General features: G+C 39.7%; 3 protein-coding genes across 4 annotated transcripts; all 3 read right to left on the bottom strand.

Moving 5' to 3' along the window:
- Nucleotides 1–385: 385 nt before the first annotated feature.
- abhd11 (abhydrolase domain containing 11) lies at nucleotides 386–5,231 on the bottom strand. Of its 2 annotated transcripts, none has more exons than XM_088907199.1 (6): nucleotides 4,941–5,231; nucleotides 3,914–4,049; nucleotides 3,371–3,544; nucleotides 2,775–2,945; nucleotides 2,186–2,367; nucleotides 386–1,579 (listed from the first exon to the last, which is right to left on the bottom strand). In XM_088907199.1, the coding sequence occupies exons 1-6, from the start codon at nucleotides 5,090–5,092 to the stop codon at nucleotides 1,444–1,446; spliced, it is 951 nt and encodes a 316-aa protein (XP_088763325.1). In that variant the 5' UTR covers nucleotides 5,093–5,231; the 3' UTR covers nucleotides 386–1,443. The 2 variants fall into 2 exon arrangements, with proteins under 2 accessions (XP_088763325.1, XP_088763326.1); XM_088907200.1 differs by lacking the exon at nucleotides 386–1,579 and adding an exon at nucleotides 1,601–1,671.
- A 9,108-nt stretch (nucleotides 5,232–14,339) lies between these two features.
- On the bottom strand, nucleotides 14,340–16,407 carry cldn3c (claudin 3c). Its single transcript, XM_088906928.1, has one exon. The coding sequence runs from the start codon at nucleotides 16,295–16,297 to the stop codon at nucleotides 15,656–15,658; it is 642 nt and encodes a 213-aa protein (XP_088763054.1). The 5' UTR covers nucleotides 16,298–16,407; the 3' UTR covers nucleotides 14,340–15,655.
- A 5,746-nt stretch (nucleotides 16,408–22,153) lies between these two features.
- Nucleotides 22,154–23,816, bottom strand: LOC148814257 (claudin-3-like). Its single transcript, XM_088906929.1, has one exon. The coding sequence runs from the start codon at nucleotides 23,696–23,698 to the stop codon at nucleotides 23,048–23,050; it is 651 nt and encodes a 216-aa protein (XP_088763055.1). The 5' UTR covers nucleotides 23,699–23,816; the 3' UTR covers nucleotides 22,154–23,047.
- Between the last annotated feature and the right edge of the window lie 310 nt (nucleotides 23,817–24,126).

Raw genomic sequence — 24,126 nt, forward strand, 5'->3', positions numbered from 1 at the left:
AAAAAAAATACTTTACCAGTCTTCATGCTTTGCAGCTGGATGGATGGATTTTAAGTTAAGTGCTCACATGGTTTGGATGCTTAAGAGTAATGCTGTTAAGCTGTTAAGATGAAAAGGCCAGTGTTTTCATACATAATGTGCACACTGCAGAGACGCATATCCCTGGACTTGTAGTGTCCATACATTTTTGGAAAAGAAAAAGAAGCAAGCCAATTATTTTATTACTGATGTGAAAGAGGCCCTCTCTGGATTTCAATAATGATGTGCATCTGACACACAACAGACAGCACTGAAGGTGGAGAACATCTCATCAGAAAGGCCAGTAGGATCCCACCCAGAGACCCTAACACAATAACACAAGCAAGAAAGACACACCACTGCAAAATTAAATATTTAGCTGAGCTGTAGTTTTATATTAACATGTTTATGAGTTAAGTTACAAAAAAGATGGTAACATGACTGAACCGTCTTGTAACAGTGATTGTGGACAAAGCAATTCATCAAGGACACTGGCAGGAGGCAGTGCTGTATTCCCCTCAACAGTATAAAATACAAATTAAAAACTATATACACAAATGGATGTCAGTATTACATCATTTGGATAATTGTAAATGTTACAGCTGCAGTTTAAACATATTTACTTGATTTCACAAACACTGACACGTTAAACTGAAACATTGCCACTGATCATAGAGTTGTGCTATATTACCCCCACAGACTGACCTGTGTTTCTGAAGTATCCAAGAACTCCCTGTTTGGATGCCATGTCTTTGCTGAAAATAAAGGTTTTAAAAAAATGCTGAACATCAAGTATATTAATGGGAACTCTGAAGATAAAAATGGGATGATGGACTTGAGAGTTATCCTTTAGACAAACTGTAAAAGTACTTTAAAGTATTGTAAAGCATTTTAAGATCTAGCTCTGAGGCAGCTGAGATATATTCTTTGTATACTTCAGGTATACAGTCAGTAGCTGAATATCCAGTATAAATGTTTTCATATATATGGAAATTACACTAAGAAACCTAACACATCACTGATTGCTTTCTTTTGCATAGCTAGCAATGCCCTTCGGATGATACCAGCTCAGATCTGGAATGCAAAGTTAAAGCAGGCAGTAGTGCATAGTTTTCAACACAGCAGATCGCCCTGTGAGTTTTAGAAGTACGAAACTCTTCCTCTGAGAGCAGGAGTCAAGAGGAAACCCTTGCCATCCAAATCCACCCATCCGCACTAAAAATATATATATCTATCTATTTTAACATACACAAACATTGATTAATACTAAAATAAAAGCACAATAATTACTGGAAATATGTATTATTTCTTTGACTGAACACTAACTTTCTAGGGTCAGTGATGCAGCGGGTTTACAACGGAAATTCCGGCTTTCTTCCCTCTCCGGTGGCAGCACCGTGGTCTCCGGAGACTCCCTGCGGGAGGCTAAGACTGCACGAATGAAATGACCGAGCTGATGAAGTCAAGAGGCTTGTCCGCGTGGATCCAGTGGCTAGCGTCCGGTATGTACTGAATATCCGCATGGGGGAACAGACGGTGGATTTCAGGGTAATCCTCAGAGCTGCACGAACGTGACGAAAGACATCAGAAATAACAGATGGGTTTCTATGTAAGGGCAGGAGGTTTCTTTGTAATACCTTTCAGTGTGATTGCCTGGAAAAGCACAGAGGTTCCAATACTCTGTAATTGTTCTGAAGGACGCCTACAGCAATCATGATTCATTTTTAGATTCACAATATACAGTACTTAAGCATTTGAAGTTCTGTTAACAGGTCTTTAAGAAACTATTTCACAACGTATTTAATCCGGCTTGTATATTTAGCTAAACCACATTTTAGTTGAAAGATTGTAATTAAACACATACAGTTAGATCATAAAGTTACAAATAAGAACAGGCCATTTAGCCCATCTGGCTAGTTTTGAAGTTAGTGGGTAACTGATCCAAGGGTCTATGATGAACTTTATTGAATGCCCTCCAAACATCATGTGCTTTGTGTAGTCACTAACGTTGCCTGTTCAAAGAGCTCTAACAAATTCTTTAGGTGAGACCTACCTGTTCTAAAGGCATGGTGACTTTCCTGGGATATTATTTCCATATAGGTGATCCTTAGTTTAGTTCTTTATAATACTTTCTGCTACCTTACATGTAAAAGTTTAAGAGTTTTACCTGATATAGGAGGAATTGGTTCCACCCAGGAAGAGCGTTGGGCCTTCGTAGGTTATGTTGAAATCAGGGAAGCTCAGAAGGTCATCCAAATGTTCAGCGACGGCTTCCAGGTTCACCCTCCAAGAATACTGACCGTTCTGCTCCACAAGATTTGTTAAGAGAAACTGTCGAATGGAACGTTCCTATCAAGGGGGACAAAAGCGGTAGTTAGGATCTGAACTGATCCTATTTAATCTTGGCAGCAGGGAGTTTGGGAAAAAAATGAAATGCATTATTATGCAATTTTCCTACCAATGCAATCAAATAAGATACAAAATAACACAACATCAACTTGAGATAAATACAGCAAAAAAAGACTTAAATGTTGACTATAAGCACATCATCCATAATACCAGGAGTGCACAGTTTAAGCCCTGGAGGACTGCAGGACTGCAGGACTGCACTTATTATCTCCAGAAGCCAAAGGGCAGGGAAGAGGCAAACCCAGTGTGGCTAGTAACTAGATCATTACCATTTGGTACATAACAGCTTTGAAAAAAACCTAGAAGCACTGTAGCCCTGTAGGACCACTACCCTACAGAATACCAACCTTTACATGTGCACGTAACTGGTCCTCAGCTAGCCTCCTGGCAGTGGACCTGGGGATGTTACTGTCTAGTTTGACAGCTTTCATGGCCTGGATGTAAGAGGGGAACATGGTGCGCACCGTTGTCCGTCTGGGGCTGATATCAATCACGACAAGTTGCTCCACCAGGGCCGGCTGTGAGAAACAGAGGAGTAGGGGTCACACCGGCAAACGTACTCAAGACAAGTCAATACAAGACAGAAACTAAAGGGAGGGCCACCCCAGAAACCCAGCAAAGACACTCCAGGGTTAAAGTGCACTAAAAAGCCCTAATCCGATCGACGCTGAAGTACTAACTGGATTTAAGTGGAGGCCTGCTCTACGTGCTTAAAAAGAACACCAAAATACACCAGCAAAACTAGGCCTAAACTGAACAAAACAAACCAGAAACTGCTAAGGCAGCAGTAACTGAATTTGCCGTTTTGTTAATAAATATCTCTACCACAGAGTAAGAGTTACAAACTAAAAGCTTCCTATTTGGGCAGATTAGGAACCTCATATTTTGGCTCAACGGCCCTGCTCCTTATCTGAACAAGTCCTGACCTGCAAACAAGGCCTACCTGCAGCAGAGCGGTCACCATCGCAACCTTCCCTCCCATGCTGTGGCCAATCAGAACACACTTCCCGATGTGGAGCTGGCTAAGGAGGTGCTGAAGGTCATTGGTCATAGCTTCGTAGGTCAGAACAGGACTGTGTGTGCTATTGCCATGGTTACGAGCATCCACAGTCAACACCTGACTGGACAAGGGAAAATTAGGACACTAACACACAAATAGTTGATAAACATTCTCAGCAGTAAATAGTCCCCTGTTCAGTTCAGACCAGCAACTCTATTAGGATATTTGTCAAAGCGAATTCACCTGTATTGGTGCACCACTTTTAAAAAGGTGCAGTATCATTTATGTACGGTTTTAAACGCTTAAGATAAGCAGAATTAAAAATAAAATCGAAGGGGGGGTGTTATCTGCAGGACATAATGGAGAAATATTAAGTAAAACACATTAAGATGCCGTGGTTATGCAAAGTGATTTTGTTACAGACGTAAAAATCCTTTCGCCAGCTGAAATGTGCCACGGAACCACGGAGCTGCAGGCCGGTGCTACCTTTCTCCCTGTCCGCTGCACAAGGGATTTGGCTATCGAGTGGAAATTGGTTTTGCTGCCAAACAAGCCGTGGAGAAACACCAGGGGGGCATCCGTCCCTTTTCCGTCAAACACGTCGTACGACAGGCTGACGGGGCTGGAAGACAGAAGGGAAAAACGCCCAGGTTACCGGCCGTTCACAATCGCGCATTGCACACCAACACGCCTGAAGCGCATGTAAGCAGGTTACATCCTTAATCATATTAATGTCATCTGCCCGGATTCCTCAGCCCTGGAATTTTCCCTCTCCTTTGCAGCGGTGAAGGGACTAAGTCAAAAAAAATGACAGCTGCTCCATAAATTCTAACCCCATCCCCTTTAAAATGAAATGTGGGTGTCGCTGGGGACCCCCCAATAAAAACGCTCAAGTTCCAAGTAGGACGTTGTATTCTGGCGATTCTATGCTACAAAAAAAACAACCTTCCCACCAGATCCTGAAACTGTTATTGCAAATAATCCTCGGGCTGTAGGACTGTGTATTGCTGCCTATTCTTTGTTATTTTTATTCACTCCCGGCGACTCGGGCCTGGGCTGAGCCAGAAACTGACAGGTGAGGCCTGGATGGTAAACGAGTTCAACGATTTCTGCCTGCCAGAATCTATTTAAATAAAACGATCTCGCAACCAACACAAAGCAGATACTCATCCTGGCGCACCCATAACGTCAAGGTTGTTATAAAATGATAACACGTTTTTAAAAAGCTGTTCTAAAACAACAACAACAACAACAACAACGAGTAGTTCAATGTACAGCAGCGTGTATTACATCACGAATTATTCCATTACACTCGTTGCACAGACTTCAGTTTTTAGCAAACGCAATGGGGTCGGTCAGAGTCCGCGAAACCCGCATCTGGAGTTCGCGATTGAAGTGCAATAGTAAATTAATGCACCGCACTCCTGCTTTGTCCCCCCCCCCCCCCTCCTCTCTCGTTTCTTCCAACACCAACAGGCGTTACCGAAAATATCTGCAATTCCTACGGGCACACCTGGCAGAACCAACGCTGGCGTTGGGCACACTGCTCCAGCGGGACGCGTCGGAGCACAGCCCCCGAGACCCCAAAAGTACGGAACCGGCACATAGACCCAGAGTCCGTCTGAGCAGCAGCCCCGCGGGGCAGATCCGACACAGGAGACTCATGCTGTCGCGGCGTCCTGTTCCACTATCCCCGCACCATACGTGTAGGTAAGAATCACAATCGGAGAAAATGCAGGAGTGCAAAATGACACATCCAGGAAAAAAAAATTAGACACGGGCACCACACGGAGGAAGTCGACTCACTCCAGCGCGCAGGCTGAACGTGGTGACGTTTCACGCTGGTGCACAAATTTTCCAGGTATTTAAATAAAAGGCGGCTGTTATGAAATGTACTGTACGCATTGTAGGAAATACGTTATTAAAAATACGCTTTCTCTGTATAATTAAGGCTTTACCTGACTCATAGTTTACCCAGAGTCTTCGATTAAAACGCGAACAAGCTCTGTACGAGACGTTTTATTTGACCCTACAGTAAATTCATATTTTTTATTAAATAAAAATGAAATTGGTACAACATTGCCAGCAATGCATGGGATGGGTTTTTGGTTAATGTTTTAATAGTCAAGCTTTTACTTCAATTGTTGTGATTTAAAAGCCGCCACTACTTGGCATAAAAATACGAATATCTAAAGGAAAATTGACATTGTAGACGTAGAATTGTTGCTTTCCTACCTAAGGTTTAAAAACAGATTTTGTTTTACATTTCTTCTGTGCAAATGCACACGGTTGTTTGCTTATTTTAGAATAATCCGCCGAATAATGAATTTCTCCGCGGAAAAAAAAGATTTCTTCCCGAGAATTAACTTTGTAGCAAAATTGAATTTGAACTCTGCAGACACGCCGGAAGAGGGCGACAGTTCAACACTGACATTGAGATTGGCTGGGCACAGTTCAGCAAACGTGATCCGTCTGCAAACCTGTTACGTGCAGCTTGACTGCTGCCTCTGCTGTTGCAATTCCATTTGATGCTATTCTGATTTCCCTCCTAACCTGATTAGTGCCCTGATCCGGAGGCTGAGCGTGTGCCCATTCATTTTTAAAAAGTGTAAGTACGCTGCTATGCACATGGGAAACCCAGCTAAGTAGAAAGTGCTGTCCTCCTCCACATAATTTTGATTGAACACAGCCGCAATTAGGCCATTATTACAGCGCCTAACGACACGATAGGAACCAACAAGTGACACACGTGAAACCTACTGTAGGAGAAGTAAAGGGGCCATTTTTTCTTTGCAGTGTTTGGATACCCAATAATCCATCCAGCCATTTTCTAACCACTTTATCCAGTATAGGGTCATTGGGGACACTGGAGTCTATCCAGGCAAGCAGCTGCTGCAAGACGGTATCCAGCCTGGACAGGAGCAGGGCCAGACGCAGACACAGACATGCATTCACTCCCACTGACGAACATTTTCCCAGAAAGCAGTTAACCTAGGGACCCAATAATCATAAATGTACTGTAAATATAGATATAGTGGTTTTCTAGGAAATGCCTCATACAGCTGTTTAAAAGACCGGCTTCTCAGCATTTTCATAGGCGTAGGCTTTTCTTTAGGGAACATAAAAATAAAATTCAGAGAAATGGAGAGAAATGTGGATTCCTAGCATCATGCAGTTTAATTTATTCTGGATAAAATGTGTACCTCAGGACAATAGCATATTAAAACTATTGCTTATTTCAGGTTTAATACAATTGTTTATTGCTATCATTCTTAAAAAAATAATCAATTTTGTGCTATTTTCCTATTTCCTGGTTTGTGTTTATAGTCTGCGCAGACAGTTTGTCGCAGATGTATTTTCACCATCGGCCATTTCACTGTGCTTTGCAGAACATCAGGGTTTTTTTTCTGCAATATGCTTTCTTAGTATAAATATAAATTCAATATAAATTCTTTGTTGTTCTCGGTACAAGCATTACTTACAGCCGTGAGCGTGTCCCATTTTCTCGGGAGAAAATCCAATTGTTATTGGAGAATTTGACACTAACCAAGGTGTTTTTATAGTCTCGGTGCCACAGGAACTCTGCACGACTAGCTGTGATGATGGAAACACAAATCTGATCCCTGGTGCGAATGAGATAAGTATCTCAGGACTTTGGGGTGGGTGGATGCCCCCATGTGTACGCTTTGTGGTGATGTAATAATAAAAGAAAATTAAGAATGTTGGAAGTGGTCATCAAAGAACCCTCCCACTCAGTAAAACCAATAAGTTCTGTGATGTTTGTTCCTGTGATGGTGCCAACTTCAGATCCCTGTGCCGTGAAACTGCCCAGAACTCTCATCACTGGCTGGAGGATAAAGACTCACTACATATTGCTTTGTCTAACATTCCTAAATTAATGACTCTTTAACTCTCATAAAGCAGAGAGTTTGACAGTAAATCAGGAAGCACAAGTAGAAAAAATCCCTGCATAGGATCATTCTGGCCTGTGGTGTTGGATATTACAACCAAAAGCAGGAATCTGAGGGAGGTTAATAGCCTGAGAGTCAGCAGAAGTATGAGAATGGTGGACTATGTGTACAGGATGGGTGTGCATTAATAAATGTTTCAAACTTTTGACAGTGCAAAAACGCTTTACCATTAGGGAATGGGATCTGGACCTGTATTTTTTCTATGGTGTCTTGCTGGTTTGATTTCAATCTCTTTGCAATTGAATACTGTGCCCAAAGACGCAACGGTGGGGTAGTCTTTTGAGCTCCAAATTAGGATGATAGTGCGTTGTTTTTCTAAACTACTTCACGTACTAATAATTGTAACTAAACCTCAACCTGGCAGATTACCTGCTAGTCTCACTTCCTAATTCTGTTGAGAGGGTAAATGGCCTTTTGTGTGGACCCAATTGAAAGACAAATGTTTACTCACTGCGATGACTGTCATATCCTTCCATTTTTTCCATGATCACAGATTTTTATGTTATCTTATTGATATAAAAAGTTGTGAATGCAAAAGTAAAAAAAAAAAAGTTGTACTATTCTAGCTCAGAACTAATTCTTTTCAAGAAATGAAGGTATAGGGTTCTCCACTGTGTTAGTCAGTGGAATTTGATATGTCATCTGACATATTGCAAAAGTAACAAAGCTTGTCATTCAAGTATCATTGTTCCTGAAAACCAGAGGGAAGCTTTCCTTCTCAAAGTATTCACCATAGTTTCAGATATAATCACAGAGTCTGGAAAAAAAACAGCCCCTTTAGTTTTATTTAAGATAATACAGGGCTAAGAGTGGCGCTCCGATTTCGGTAGCACCTCTGCGTGATTATACTTCCAGAAAAGCGCTTTTGTTTGCCCACGAAGGTGATGAAAACAGCGACGGTATTTGCTATATCCTCAGTGTAAACAGGGAAGGCCCTAGTTCTGATAAGGTCAGGTGCCTAGCAACTTCTCTTTTCCCTGTTCCCAGTATCGGTCACATGACACCAGTTTCGCTGTAATCACTAGAGCACAGATGAAGAGAGGAATTGAGTTTCCTGGAGGCTCTTGGTTTTTAATTGAAGAGCATTTGGTAACGGTGTATAAGTTTCGCGCAACAAAAAGCCGGTGACTTTTACATCACTCTAAATCGTGCCCCTGAATTCCACCTGTTGCAACACATTTGTTGTTTACTAAGCTCCGTCTTTTTTTTTCAGACGGTCTGAAAAACTTTGAGTTCATTAAGAAAGATATATATGTATATGTTGATGGTGCTTTATATTTACAGTAGGGTGACGTGTTTTTCACCGTGCACACGAGCATACGCTTCTATGACGTACCTGTCATTTTTACAATTTTCGTTTTCTTCTGTATTTTATTTATTTTGTAACTTTTGCCATTTAATACGTCTTCCTGCAAGCGTGTTTCTGCTAAGCAAATAACCAACAATAATAAATGGCACGCTACAGACTATTGTTTAAAAGCATGGGGAAGTACACATCTGTTTCTGCTTTATAGAATTCTCCAGTTGCACATGGACTATTGAATAATTTTATCTTTGCTTTTTTGGAGACATATGAAGATTATGCATATAATCTCTCTAGATCGCATGCATTTAGTATATTTTTAATATGAATGGTCTTCTAGACTTCCTCAATTCCTGCAATTTTTGGACAAGCACTTGTTTAATTATTGAGAATGCCTGTCTTTCCTAGGAGTGGGTTTTAAACAAGATCTTTGTGAGATGCTGTTAAGAATGAAAAAAGAAAAAGTAACCAGAAACAGAGAGAGAAGCCAAGTCCTTCAGCCAAGCCCTAATTCACCTTTTTTCCTGAACTAACCTACATCTGTTTGGCTGTAACAGCCTTTGCTCGACCCTGAATTGTCTGGAATGCATCCCTGGGGAAAAAGAAAAACAGACTCTAACCGTATTTGCAAATACAAAGACTGAACTCATGCACCTGGCTTATCAAGGTTCAGTACACAGAGACAAAGAGATTTTTGAAGCTGGCATCAGTTTAACTTTTTGGGCATGTTAATTGGTACGGTTGAGGTTGCTCTTTAATCCACTGCTGTTAAGTCCCTTTTCATTATCTTACAATTCCCTTCCTTTTATTTTAGAAACAATTTCTTCAGAATTCGAGCGACTTTGGCACTGCTACCACCTCTGGTAGACCTGAAGTAGGGGATCTCTGGTAATATAAAAATGCTACACAGGTATGGAGAGAGAGTAGCAGGGGCACAGAGGCACAGTGGCTAGCATCGCTGTCTCAGATGGGTTCAATTTCTGGGGTGCTAGCTGTGTGGTGTTTGTATGTTCCCCCCCTTGTTCATGTGGGTTTTCTGCATGTGTTCTGATTTCCTCCCATAGTCCAAAAACATACTGGTGGCTTAAATGGCTTCTGGGAAAATTAGCTCTGGTTGTGACTGTGTGTGACCTGCTTTTGACTGGCATACATCCAGGGTGTATCCGGCCTTACACCCCTTTGCTTGCTGGGATAGGCTCCTGCTCCCCCTCGAGTCTATATTGGATAGTGGTTAGAAAATGGATGGATAAATGATGTTTATAGGAAGGACACATCATGAAGCTGAGTGATCAAAATGAACAGATTTTGTATGTTCTCCCCCTTGTTCATGTGGGTTTTCTGCATGTGTTCTGATTTCTGATCAATGATGTTTACAGCTCAAATGGACTTGAGTTTGTATAAAAAGTAGTTCAAACCAAAATTAAGTTGCTTAAATGTAGTGATGTAATGGAGCTCATAAGCTTTAATTCTGTAATTCCTGACCTTTAATAGCGATGCCATATGAATCAAGCTCTTTAATAATGATTTAATACATCAATCAATGTTGACCTGGGAGATGGTATCTGAGCCTCTCACATTCCTGAAATCCTGAGTTGTCCAGAACTGTACATTTGTACCTTTTTGGCCAAATAAAAAGCATCGTAAGGTGTTTTAAATTAAAGACGTGATCACAATCCAGCCTTCTCTGCAGTGCAAAATGAGTGAGACCTCCTGCTTTCAGTGTGGTATTGACAGTAATAGCACCCCATGAGTATAATTAATTGCTGCTTTTCCTCTCATCTAATCCACAGCCAAAAATGCACATAATATATCTTCACCAATCCTAAACAGTTCTCCACAGCTATTCACTGGACTTTGTATCTTGTGGTTTTAAAATAACGCCCAGCTTCAATTTAGATAGCAAAGTTTTCTTAGTTTCATCCTCATCGTGACCTCCGAGCCGTGAAGAGTATTTTTCTAATTTCTAGATTTATTGAGATATAGCTGTATTGACAATGTTCCAGCAAAGAAATGTGGTTGCAAAATCACAAGCCTACCCTACAATAAATATTTAATTTTGTCATACACAAAATGTAATCTGAAGTAGAATTTCTGATGGGTCAAGGAAGAGGGAGCCCACTTAAGATCCTGTTATTTGTCAATCTAACAGGGCTTAATAAAATGTAGGGTAACTGATATATACTGTATATAATTGTGTTCTAAATATTTATGTGAGGATTGCTTTACTCTGTTGTAGCTTAGTTTGTCATTCAATTACCTTTCTGTAAAAAGCACATGAAATTGAAAGCCAGCAAACTGGTATAGCCAGCAGATATATCACCCTGCAACGTCCAACTGGCAACTGACTAAAGCTAATTAGGTGTGAGCTTGGCCAATACCTGGATGGGAGACCTTCTGGGAAAGCTAAAGTTGTTGCTAGAACAGGTGTTAGTGGAGCCAGTAGGGGGCGCTTACTTCGTGGTCTGTGTGGGTCCTAATGCCAAAGTATAGCGATGGGGACACTATACTATAAAAATGGTGTCATCCTTTGGATGAGTAAAGGTTTATTCCGTGCTGAAAAGAGAAGAAAGGAAACACAATGTTTCCTCTGTGGAGCTTCACGCCCGAAGAAGGCTCCACAGCTAAAACCTTGACTTGTTCCTTTGCAGCCTATGCATGCTGACGCTGCTACCTACTTAAAGTCCTTCGGATGAGATGTAACACCAGGGTTCTGACTCTCCATGGTCATTAACATTTCCAGGGTGTTTCTCAAGAATAGTAGGGGTGCTATCCTGGTGTCCTGGCCAAATTTCCTTTTGGCCTTGGCCTTTGTCAATCATGGTCTCCAAATAACCCCCATCTATGAATTGATTTCCTCCCCACTGAGAGCTGGTGTGTGGGGAGCGTTTTGGCGCACTATGGCTGCCGTTGCTTCATCCAGGTGGGGCTGCACACTGGTGGTGGTGGAGGGGACTCTTCATTTCCTGTAAAACACTTTGAGTGTGATGTCCAGAAAAGTGCTATATAAGTGTAAGGAAATATAAATTATTATCAACTGTTTCCATTATTCAGTGCTTATCCAAATCTGTCCTGAATCCAAGAGTTTTTATTTCACAACTCTAAGAGGTAATTCCAAACTACCAGCAAAGAAACAATCTGTAATCTATAATGGAAATAAGATGGGTTTTTTTCACAAACCATTTTTGAACAAACTTTTTTTTTGACAACTTTTGACATACTTTACCAGTCCCCCCTTTTAATTAATGTGCTTGCTATATTCTCTGGGATGAGAAGATAAAGGAGTTATTTTGAGTGGCTATCTCTACTTTTAAGACAAATATTTGCTTGATAAAGTTTGGCTAAAGTTAGCAAACAGTTGTTATGAAACTTGTGATGACCTTGATGAGGTTGGAGTTGCCCCTGGGCTTCCAAACAGTGATGCAAGGTATTTTGCCACCAATTCATTTGGATGTGCAATCATTTTTTTACAGGATGGAAATTTGGGAACACTTGGATGTTTGTTTTTAATTTGATCAGAACTCTTGGAAAGACTGCTTAATTGTCCTGTACGGCAACAAATGGTATTTTTACAAATTAATCTTTTTTAAAAAATCTAAGGAGTTTTGGTTGTATACAGTATAGTCCAAAGCATTCACATACCACATGGGTTTTTAAATAAATATTGACAACAATGTTTATAAATATATGTGTGTTTTGTAAAGCACAGAACTCTTTTGCGCTTTGTCAGAAATGCTGTTTTGCAGTCGTTACACTGAATTTATCGCGGGTGAATGTTTCTAAAAAGACCAAAGAGGATGAAAGAGATTTCTGGTTCTCATCATAAATCTTGTCAGCGCCTCTTTGTGCAGATTATAAAACCAAGCTGTTGAAACTAAAGACCAGGCAACCAGCAAACTCCCAGTGTGTGCAGTCAGGCATAGCTGTTTTTAAGTGAAATGGAAATGAATGTGTGCTGGCCCTTGGGATTTTGCTGCTATGGAAACAAAGTTTACAAAGAGTGTGGCGTCCTTCTTCCAAAATAACTGAAACCCAAGAGGTTAAACCACCTTTGCTGAAAGTCAGAGATTACTTGAAGGGCAAAAGAACCTGATCACTTCATTGCTTTAATGGAGTGATTGATGCAATTCGAACAAATGTCTTTGATTTTTTTCTGTGGTCTGTATTTTGTCTCTGTGGTCTAGAGAAACAAGTGGTATTTCTCCTCTGCCTAAGAGGTTCAGTAAACTCTTTTTTTTGGAGGCTTCAACTGTTAAATATTTGAGTATCACAACATTTTCATTTACCATTTTGGAACGGTTTCTCATGAAAGTTTAGTTTTGTTGTTCTGTAACAAGGCTGGCAGCTATTTTCTTGGGAAACTTCATTTTCGTGCAGTGAAGATGGCCTAAACACTTTCAAATGGGGACAGTTCAGTGGTATTTCCCATAGTAAACAGGCAATATCGCATCCCAAATGTTATAGCTAAGTCTTATTCTGTCCATGTGCTACAGTCAGATAAGCCATGCAAATCAGAGGACAGGAAAACAGGTGCAGCACAAAGAGCTACACATAGTAAAAGCAACATCTGTGTGTAAAGTAATTATTAGGTTTGACTGATCTTCCATTGTTTTACATGGTGCTGAATTAAAAAAATAAATGAAACACTTTTGAAGAGTTTGCTTCCTTTACCAAAAAAAGACATTAAATACTTGTTGTTTCAGGTTTTTACTGAAGGTTTGAATCTGAAGGTTTGCAAGCAAGCTTTTGGCTACTAGCAGCTGCACTGCATTTAATTATTTGTACTGTAATTTCAGGAACTTTGTGGCAAATCTTCTCAGTGAAATTGAAGTGAGTTGGGTTCAGTACCTATCAGGCATTGACTGAAGGCCTAGGATAAAGGAGCTACAGATGCTAATTCAATTAGACAGGTTTACTTTGTTGGGTGATAAGACAAAAAGCTAGGTGTGCACCATGTAACAAAGATCACAAGTCGCAAAACCCTTCAAGTGGAATTGTCTTTGAGCTTCTCTCTCTGAGGAAATTAGAAAGTGCCAGTGAGTGCTGCCATTATTAATGGAGATACAGTAGCTACCATGTTGTGACACAAGCAGGTGACAGCCGATTGTGTGTTTAACAATGATGCATATTGAGTAACAGTGCCGTTTTTAAGGTAAGGTGATATTTGTATGACTCATTAGAGACCTCTCCCACAATGCAGAAGTTTATAAATAATTCTTGCCCAAATTTCACATAATTAAAGTGTGCCAAGGTCTGTCCTTCACCATTACCATTAAACATAGTTGGTTCTGAAAAAAGACCAACTGGGAGTCATCCTTTTTTATAACAGTAAATAAATTACACCTGGGTCCCTTGCAGCGCTATAAGCAATTATAATCGATATAATCAATTCAATGGTAATCTATGGCTAATTTATCAGTCATCAACATTAAAATCAATTCACCCTCATCCTGTGTTTCTCCAGATATAGCGTTTGAGAGTCTGGAAAATGGGTCTAGCACAATTTTGAAGTACAGAAACTAATGTTTCTGTTTGTATACTCCATTCATTCCATTGTTTAAAACATTCTTTACCAGACCGTTTTAGCACAAGATGGACAACATATTTAAATTTAAGAGTTTTGAGAAAAGGAAGCCTCATGTTTTTTTCAAATAATTACTATCTTTATTTAAGACAAATAATGTTAGCTCTGTTAATGTGAAATACCAAAATTATTCTGCAGTCATGGTGTAGTTTTACACAGGCATTGTTTACTGCTCAAGATGACTTGAAAGGCTTCTATTTACTAAAACACAGTAAAAACATGAGAAAACAAAAGTCATGCCCCATACAAATATTGTGTCAAAACATTTTTGCTTTTTGTTTTAAACGTTTTATACACTTTGTCCACACATAAGCATATGTTATTTAACAAAAGGCTACAAAATACAACACAGAAAATATAAAACAAAATTCACAAAAATAATCTAACAACATTAATTTTAATTGCATAATGCAGGGAAATATTATATATGTGTTTTTGTATGTACTTTATATGAACTATCACTGGGGCACATGAATATGAATAGTTCTTTTTATTTAATTTACATTCTGGTTTCCTTATTCAAAGCAAATGCAAAGATACAAACTGCAGCTGTCTCTTAACCTTTCCTTGTCTTTATGAATATAGTTGTTGATGATAACTATTGCTTATTAACATCCATACTCCTCTTTTAGCATTAAACACTTTAGAGGGAGTCAGTAGTCAGGATTAAAATCATTATTATAATCTACTATAATGACCTCAACACTGAAAAAGATTTGTGCATGAAATAAAGCCTATATACATATAATTGAAAACATTTGTGCCTGAGTATTTTATACATTCCCTGAACACTGAAATGTTTGTCAAAATGCAATATAAGTGAAACTAGAAAGCAATTGAAATTATTCTTCTTTGACATTGTTGTTTGATATATTTACTCAACTTTTTGTTTCTTAAATAAATTGATTGTCAGTTAAGCAATATAAAATACAATGTACAATATACACAACCAAGGAAAATATTGCAAGCTAACGACTACGCAAGACATTTGTCACCCACCTATAGTCTCCATATGTTCCTGGGACGTAGCTTGTTTCCAGTTAAAATGTACAAAATGTGCAGTTCTTTGTTAAAAGATGAAACGTCGTAAAAAATGTACAAAGCATAGAAAGGATATATTATGTCAGCTGAATGGCAAGCATTTGATGGTTTAGCGCAATCAGATACCACCTCAATAACAGTAACTACTAGAGATCCCTAGCTGAGTCAGAGAGAGAGAAAATTGCAAAGAGGCAGAAATATCAGCAACAACAAAGGAGTTCCTTCATGGCGGAGTCCCTTGACCTACTTCAATTCACCGTGCTGTCTGTTTCTTTCTTTAAATACAAAATGACTGTTGAAACAATGTGAAAGGAAGCTACACTTCAAAGGGTTCAGACATAGTCTTTCCTGTCGTAGCCACCTACTGATCTTGGAGCAGAGTAAGCCATTCGCGAGGCGGGATATTTCTTGTCCTTGGGCGGGCAGGAGCAGCAGAGCATCGCCCCTCCAAGGATCAGGAGAGCTGCTGCAGCCCAGCCGATATACAGGGATGCTCCAAGCTCTCTTCTCTGGGCGTCTGTTACCAAAGGGTTGTAGAACTCCTTGATGATGTTGTTTGCAGACCAGGAGACAGGGATGAGCTGCAGGATTCCAGCGATGATGAACATCACCCCCGATATGATCATCACCTTGGCTTTGGAGCCCTCGTCCTCTATGCAGTTGGTACACTTGGCACCGACGATGGAGATCAAGACAGCCAAAATGGCTAAAATGATGGAGATGACAGTCAGGGCTCGGGCTGCCTGCAGATCTGCAGAGAGAGCCAGCATAGAGTCATAGACCTTGCACTGCATCTGCCCGGTGCTCTGCACCACACAGTTCATCCACAGCCCTTCCCAGATGATCTGGGCCGTCACAATGTTGGCGCCGATGAAAGCCGTCACCCTCCACATGGGGAGAGCGCAGGCAATAATTGCAACAATCCAGCCCAGCACACTCAGTGCGATCCCCACAATCTCCAACCCTGCTGACATTGTTCCTGTTTCTTTTTTCTAGTTCTGTTCTAAGACAATGAGAATTCAAGCCGGAGAATATTTTGTGGTACTCAGTAGTTTAAACAGGATCCCGTTTCTTTCTGTGGGATGATGTGGCTGTGCTGGGAAACAAGTATCTTTTATATCAGTGAACAGGTAGAGGGAGGAGTCCTTTCAGGAGATTACATCATGTGGAGGAAGGGCTGAAGATCTTTGCAACTCCTGTCCCTTTACACAGCTCTGTCAGTAAGGGTGGGGTTAACCTGCACAAAGATGCTTATGTGCCATTTATGTAGGCAGCAATAATTTGTGGCTGGGGGTATTTTTGCTTTTAGACAACAGAATTGTAAAGATGCTTACAGGAATTTATAAAATGACAACATTAATCAGACGCAATCAATCTTCCTCTTTCATCTAACATTTGCTTATTCATTTTAATTTCAGTTTGCTTTCATTTTCAGTTAAATGTTGAGCTTTTTGTTTTCCACGAATCAGTTTTTAATAGCTGCAGTATTGGTTTTTTTTATTCATTAACAGCAAAGGTAAAAGTTTTTGGACTTTAAAACTAAAACAGAAGGATGAGGAATGGTGAGAGCACAGGAGGAAAAGGAAACACAGCCCGCCAAGAAAACAGGAGACTCGAGCTGGAATCTGAAATAATATAATTGAATAGAAATTGAATTTTTCATATGTTTTAACTGTGCACATTTTAACTGTGATTTTAAAGTTATTCTTTGTCATTCAACAAGCTAAAGATGTGTTCACAAACACACAAAGAGCATGCAAAGAAATTACAATTGCACTAATATTCAGCCCTGAAAAGCACATTATTAAAAACATTATTTCTTCTCTTGAGAAGTTTAAGGACCAACTTAGATGTATTACCTAAAGCACTTAAGACTAACAGAAAAATCAGTCTTTGATGAAGTGTATATTTAATCCTCTTCAATGTTCCAGCTTTGTTCTTGTAGTTGAGCCAGTAAGCATAGCAGTTCATGTTCATTAAGATTGATGCTTAAGCTATATATATTTTTATTAGGCTTCCAGTATGTACAATATTTTGAGAACTGTAATAAATGTAATAATTAAACATTCTCTCTGGTTGTCAAGCTAGTAAACATACACATTTTACATCTCGTAACATTTGGTTAAGGGATCAGATAGCACTTGCTCTGTGATAAAACGAAAATACTGTTTTTTTAAAAAAAAAAGGGATTGAAAGCGCTGTGAGGAGCTGGTTTGTTTCCCGGGACACAGGAAGAAATCAGTCAAGGAGAGCAGAATGTTCTTTTTTTCTTTAACTAAAAGAAAAACAAATGTCATGAACACGTGCATTAGCAATAGTATCGCTCTTCCAAAGAAACCTGTTCCTGCCAAATAAAAGCTGTTTCTCATGACGAACGGCCAGACAGCACGAATAGCAAGCAGACCTCCAGCAGAAATCTGGGAGGTATAAAATGCTACCAGTGTGTGCTGTGACTGACTTAGTAGGAGTGTTGCACACTGCACGTCTGTAATGTTTGATAGAACACATGCATTTCCAAAACCCTTCTTTCAATATATTATACCACGGCATAATCGGTTTTTACGTCTCGCACTCGTTTTTGAAGAAAGCCAGATGCACTTTACATGTTAAAGTTTGTAACGAGCCCATAAAAGAAAAACAACCCAGCTGATAATGTTTGGACAAATAATTAATTGTAATCTTTTTTATTTTTTACGTTAAAAGCAGGACTCTGTCAAAGCCGGAATCAGTAAAGCAGGTTTTCTTAAAAAAAAAACAGGCGTACCATGCACGTAAAACTGAAACTGCATGTTCTGTATACACACGTACAACCAGATCCTGTTTCTAAGGGTCACAATATTTCGTATACAAATACTGTAAGCACTGCGCTCATCATCAGAGAAAAAGCTAAAAAAAGGCGTTAAAATGGTCACAAAACGCTGTGACAATTGCTAAATCTACAAATATGTTTTACTTGTAAAATGTATTTTTTGCCAGCTCCCGGTGTATTACACTGGATGGACAGTAGGTAAATTCAAGATCATTTCCCTTGCACCTGGTAATTGCTTTCAGTTTAACATCAATTCAGTATCTTCAAATAACCATGTTTGAACATTTGGAGCAACCTGCCAAACAGCCATCTTGACAAAACTGTACACACAGCAAGGCTAGTATTTGCAGATGTCTGCATCTTTAATGCACCTGTCCTTTTCATGGATTTATTTAATCTGGCTGGCATTCCTCAAGGAGGTGTCAGGATGGCTTTTGGGCGGACACGGTCATCACTCGAAGGAAGACCTTTGAAGTCACAAAATTGAGCTCTGATATTCTGCTGCCCCATTTGACCTTTGACTCTTTGCATATTCAGATATTCTGTCATTTAACAAAGGTCGTGCCATGCTTCACTCCAGTGAGAACATGGTGAAACTTAATCAAAGATTTTGCTATAAATTCATAAAGATAATTCTGTCCTATAGCTTCTCTCGTGCTTGGAATGAAACCACTCCTTTTCAGGAATTCTTTGAAAAGTTTTCTTTTTCGTTCGGTGAATTTGGTTATTTACTGAGGTGTAGTATACAAGGAGTGTCTTTGTTAGTATTTGTCAATGGATTATCTATGGCTTGCAAGACAGATGTACTGTGTACTCAGGATAAAGCTACACGATTCTGAAAACTGGTTCTCTTTTAAAAGAGTAGTATAGAATATGTAAGAAGACATTCACATTTTATTGTGTTTGAGTTCATGCAGTGTGACCAAAGATTAGTCAAATATGCATATATATGATGGAATAACATATAACATCAGGTCTAACCCAGAACAACCCTATTTATCTGCTGAGAAGATTTGTTTGCAGTTATGTGCAGGCTCTTTGCTTAGTAAACAAAATCATTTTTATTTTATCTGCAGATCTTTTTTTTTTTCAGCATAAGGAGGAATTGTTTTGAAAGTAATGTGGGCAGGTCTGGACTTTGCCAGATCACCTCAGCTCTTATGTCTCCAGATAAAAAATGACTGAACAAGAAGTGTTAGTATGTGAAGTAAATGTCTGACATTAGGCTCATCATCCCCATGCTATTGTCTGATTAACGACATCCTTAACTGTGGTGACATTAGGTCAAATATTAAAGAAAACGTCAATAACTCACCATTGAGTAAAACATTACATGTTTTTGTTAAAAACTTGGAGCCATTAATAAAGTGCAATTTTGTATATCCTTTTTATTTCAGAATAAAGTTTATTTAAAAAAACTGGGCATTAAAAGTTTGTGCCCAGTTTTTTTAGATCATTCTAAAAGGACTGACACTTTCCTTTACACTTATGCAGCTACACATCCACCTCTTAAGGAACAAAACCTGTCTCGTAATATGAAATTATTTTGTGAAATGTCTGGATTGTCTTTGAATAGTTCATTATATGTGTTTAATTGTACACAAAAGGCCATTCAATTAGAATCTGTAATAAATGACTCTCTTTCAGGGATAGTTTAGCATTTCTGTGCTGCTACCTCTGCTTAAACTTCTCTGTCAAACCTTCTGAGTACCTTACCAAAGACGTGTCCTCTGGAAGATTTGTTGTGACCTTGTTTTCTTAAGAATGGGCTGCTCAGTGACTTGTCTGTTTGATGTTCTTTAATGAGTATTTCAATCATTCACTCTGCTGCTCCTGAATTCTCTAGAGTTTGGATGGTTTCCAAACCGTGTTTCAAGCATGCAGATACAATTCACTACCTCTGACTTCTGACAATCCTTGTTGAAAGATAGGACTGGGATCTATTTTCCCTCTTGACATAAAAGTATTGTACAGGGTTGTTTGTACTGTAAGTAAGGGAAGGTACCTCACACAAGTTTTACAACTGACGCTAAGTAATGAAGAATTAGCAAGTCTGACACAGTAAGCACAGTAGTCAAGGCTTTAATTCAAGTGTTGTTATTTAAATAGATCATGAGTTTTTAGGTCATTACCTTTTACAGAAATCACTTGGGCTCTTTCAAAGTACCTTTAGGAATTCTATTTTTTTTAATTTAGTTTTTAATTCCGTATATGGAAAATGATATTTGGTGAAATTGCATAATGAAACTACTTTATTGCCTTCCATTGATGAGTTTACGCCTGGGTGTCAGGAGAGCAGATTATTTGACATCACACTTTGCATTTTTACCTGGCTTTGTGTGTGTTGTTGTTTCAGGTCTCCTTATTATTTAACATGTTATCCATTGTATAACACAATACAATAGATTCTAAGGAACAGACAAACCAGAAATATTAAGAAGACACACAGCAAGTTCTTTAATCCGTAATAAACATTTTCCATGGTAAGAGTTTAGTATAATAGTACAATTATAATGTAGTTTCAGAATTGCATCTGAAACCAGTTTATCCTGGTTTGCAGAGCAAGCAGCCAACCTGTGACTTCTCCCGTGGGTGGGAAACTTGCCCATCTTAGGAATAACCCCCAGCCAAACTGGGCTGCACTGATACAGCTGAGTAGACTGGAGTAATGAGCACAATTCCATTGCTCAGGGCACAACAGCAGTGTCTGCAGTGGGTACTTGAACCTGGAACCCAGCAATCAGGAGTCCAGAGAATTACCCACTGGGTTATAATGTAGTCACACAATGAGACCATGGAAAGGCATAAGGAGGTACGGGAAAGACAAGCAAAACGTGGCAAGCCAAAGTGTATGGATGATGTGAACAAGGTGAACATCCACACGGGCGCTTCAATTTTGAGTCATTCTAAGTCATATTGGCAGGTGTAGGACATTTCCTTAAGAACCTGCCAGCCATCTTTAGGATGATCTTTGCCCATAAACCTCATGCAATTACAATGCTTGGTAATATTGTTTTGGTAATATTACTAACATTCTAAAAAAAGCATTTCCCGATTAGTGAATTCATTTTAGATTAAAATGTCATTCATTTTATTTTTGGGAGAGGGAAGGGGCTTAGATTGTAAAGGCTGTGGACTTGCACCTGTAGGCTGTAATTCTGACTTCCCGCTGCTGTTCCCTCAAAAAAAGAAACTTCAGCTGCTCCTCCTCCACCTCTATACTGCCACAGGATTTTCAAAGGACAATACAGTGCCCTTTGTATGTTTATATACAGACACAACATGCACACACTCACACCAGGGCCAGTTTCCCAATAAACGTACCAGGCTGTATTTGGACTATGAAAGGAAACCAGAGCACCTGGAAGAAACCCACATGAACTCAGGGATCAGTGATAGCATCCCAGGAACTGAACATCCCAGGCCCCAGTGCTGCAATACAGCCATGCTTACCGCGGTGCCACCCATTATGGCTTGTCCATATCACAATCATGATAAGAAAGAAGTTAGGTTAAACAAATCTTTGTTAACACAATATTGAATTAGAGAAGAAAAGAAAAAAAGATTATTTATATAAGACTTATTTCTGGAACATATAGATGTTCCCAGAGAAATTATATAAGTTTGACTTTAAACAATGCGTTGTAATAGAGAAACGAGGGTTGCGAGGATACGCACGTCCACTCAGTCCTGTTGTGAAATCACAGTCGTTTTACAGCTGTCTATGTCCAGGAAAGCAGTTATATTTGTTTAGTGATATTTAAGATGGAACACAGAGTGCTGTAACTAGCGTTGACTCATTTTTCAGATGGCCACCCCTTTCTGAGTTTATGATGCTTCAAAAATAGATTTTCTCTGTGCAAGGTAAGGCATAGTAAACAGAGCAGGTATTGTACCTTTGCCCGAGATGGCATCAGTTCCAAGACCACTTCATGGACTTGAACAAATCGCTTGCATCAGATTCCTCTGAGATGTGTGCCTTTGTGGATAACATCACAGCTACAGACTGCAGCCATCAATATTGAATTTTGAAAAATTTTATTGACATTGTGGGACAAATAGCATATTGACATTCGATTCATTTTATTACTGGGCAAGATTATTTCTAGAAAAATGTATTATATTTACAAAAGAAATTAAAATATAAAACTGTTTACATGTCTGCTATATAAATACATGTTACACACAAGTGGTTAGGTACAAAATACATCTGCCATTGTTCTTATGTTAAATGACTTTTTCATGAAATATTAAAATATTACTGTATATATTTTCACCTTTTACAGCAGTTGGCTACCCCAGCACCTCTTTCAAAAATGAGATAACATTTATGTATTTTGCCAAATCCTTGTCATTTATTGACAACACAGTTAACAGCTGCTTTAAACACCAATTACAGAAACATATTGTAATGCTATGGTTCATAGCCAGAAACAGGAGAACTGTGGTCTTCATATGCTTTGAAATGTCGAATGCTTCTCAATTATGAGTAATTATGGACAGTCTTCAGGAGAATACAAATACAAAACCCAGTCTTGTGGGAATCATGTTCTGATTCAAACCATTTTTTTCAAGCTAGCGTTTACTTCTAAACCATTTTTTAAAAAAGGGTATGGTCCTGCAATAGATAAAAATCTATATAAAAACTAAAACAGACATTTTTGTCTTACAATTTATTCAATGGAGTTTCAATATAAACCAGAACAACAACAAAAAATGGAGTTACCTTTCAGTATCCAACCTGTGTGCATTAATGTTGAAACCAGTAAAGTAATGCCCTTGCTGGCATTACTCTAGTTTGTATCATTGATGTAGACGTCTTTTGTAGACCTCCGGAGGTCTTTATTTTACCGTGGATCCACGCTCGTCGGCGTCAATCAATCATGGCAAAAACAAAAGCCCAACTTCGAGGAGTTTAAACGTAGTCTTTCCTGTCGTAGCCGCTGGGCACCCCTGACCGGGCGGTGGAGTATGCCAGTCTGGGAGGAGTATATTTGGTTTCCCGAGGTGGGCAGCTGCAACACAGGATGGAGCCACCGAGAAGCAGGAGTGCAGCCGCCGCCCAGCCAACGTACAAGGAAGCTCCGATCTCCCGTTTCTGCGCTTCGGGTATGATAGGACTGTAGAACTCCCGGATGATGGTGTTCGCAGACCAGGAGACTGGAATGAGCTGCATTATTGAAGCGATGTTGAACGTGACGCCAGTCGTGATCATGACCCTGGATTTGGTCACCTCATCCTCGATGCAGCTGGTGCACTTAGCTCCGACGATGGACACCAAGATGCCCAAGAAGCCCAAGATGATAGAGATGACCTCCAGGGCTCGGGCTGCCTGCAGATCCTGAGGGAGAGCCAGCATGGAGTCGTAGACCTTGCACTGCATCTGCCCGGTGCTCTGCACCACACAGCTCATCCATATGCCTTCCCAGAAGATCTGGGCCGTCATGATGTTGATTCCGATAAAAGCCGATACTCTCCACATGGGTAGGGCACAGGCCAAAATACTGCCAATCCATCCGAGAACTGCCAAAGCCACTCCTAATATTTCTAAGCCTAGTGAAGCCATCCCTTTGTAGTGTTAGTCCTCGACAATTTGATTTTTTTCCCTACTGGTGGAATCAGATCGCAAGGAAAAGCTTATCAGCCTGAGCACTGGAAACTCTCCTCTGTGAAGAAACTTACTCCCCCTGCCCCCTGGTATCTTTATAACTCTCCACAGGTAGAAGGTGGAGCCAGCTCGAAGCTGACATCACGTAGGGATGGGCTGAAAAGTTTTTCATATGTGTTCTGAGCATCAACTATCGCAAGTTAACCTTTTGCCTGTGGTAGTTGTCACCATGTCATCTTTATGGAAAGAGAAAAGTAAATAAATGACCAAGGCCCTGTTGTTATATGGTTAAAGATTAACAGATAGCTTTTGGCTACATGAAAACATCAGTTAGCTTGATAATTATTAAGGACTCTGTACTGCTTACCAATTGACATGCTAAAGAG

This window comes from Atractosteus spatula, chromosome 27 (genome assembly GCF_055471065.1).
Source record: "Atractosteus spatula isolate fAtrSpa1 chromosome 27, fAtrSpa1.hap1, whole genome shotgun sequence".
Taxonomy (NCBI): domain Eukaryota; kingdom Metazoa; phylum Chordata; class Actinopteri; order Semionotiformes; family Lepisosteidae; genus Atractosteus; species Atractosteus spatula.

Bases quoted from the DNA above. Each gene is read 5' to 3' on its own strand.
- abhd11 (XM_088907199.1), bottom strand. From the start codon at position 5,092: ATGAGTCTCCTGTGTCGGATCTGCCCCGCGGGGCTGCTGCTCAGACGG. The intron at 3,545-3,913 runs GTAGCACCGGCC...TTGTCCAGTCAG, and splicing joins TGCAGCGGACAGGGAGAAAG to GTGTTGACTGTGGATGCTCG. The intron at 2,946-3,370 runs GTAGGCCTTGTT...TGTTTCTCACAG, and splicing joins TGGTGACCGCTCTGCTGCAG to CCGGCCCTGGTGGAGCAACT.
- cldn3c (XM_088906928.1), bottom strand. From the start codon at position 16,297: ATGTCAGCAGGGTTGGAGATTGTGGGGATCGCACTGAGTGTGCTGGGC.
- LOC148814257 (XM_088906929.1), bottom strand. From the start codon at position 23,698: ATGGCTTCACTAGGCTTAGAAATATTAGGAGTGGCTTTGGCAGTTCTC.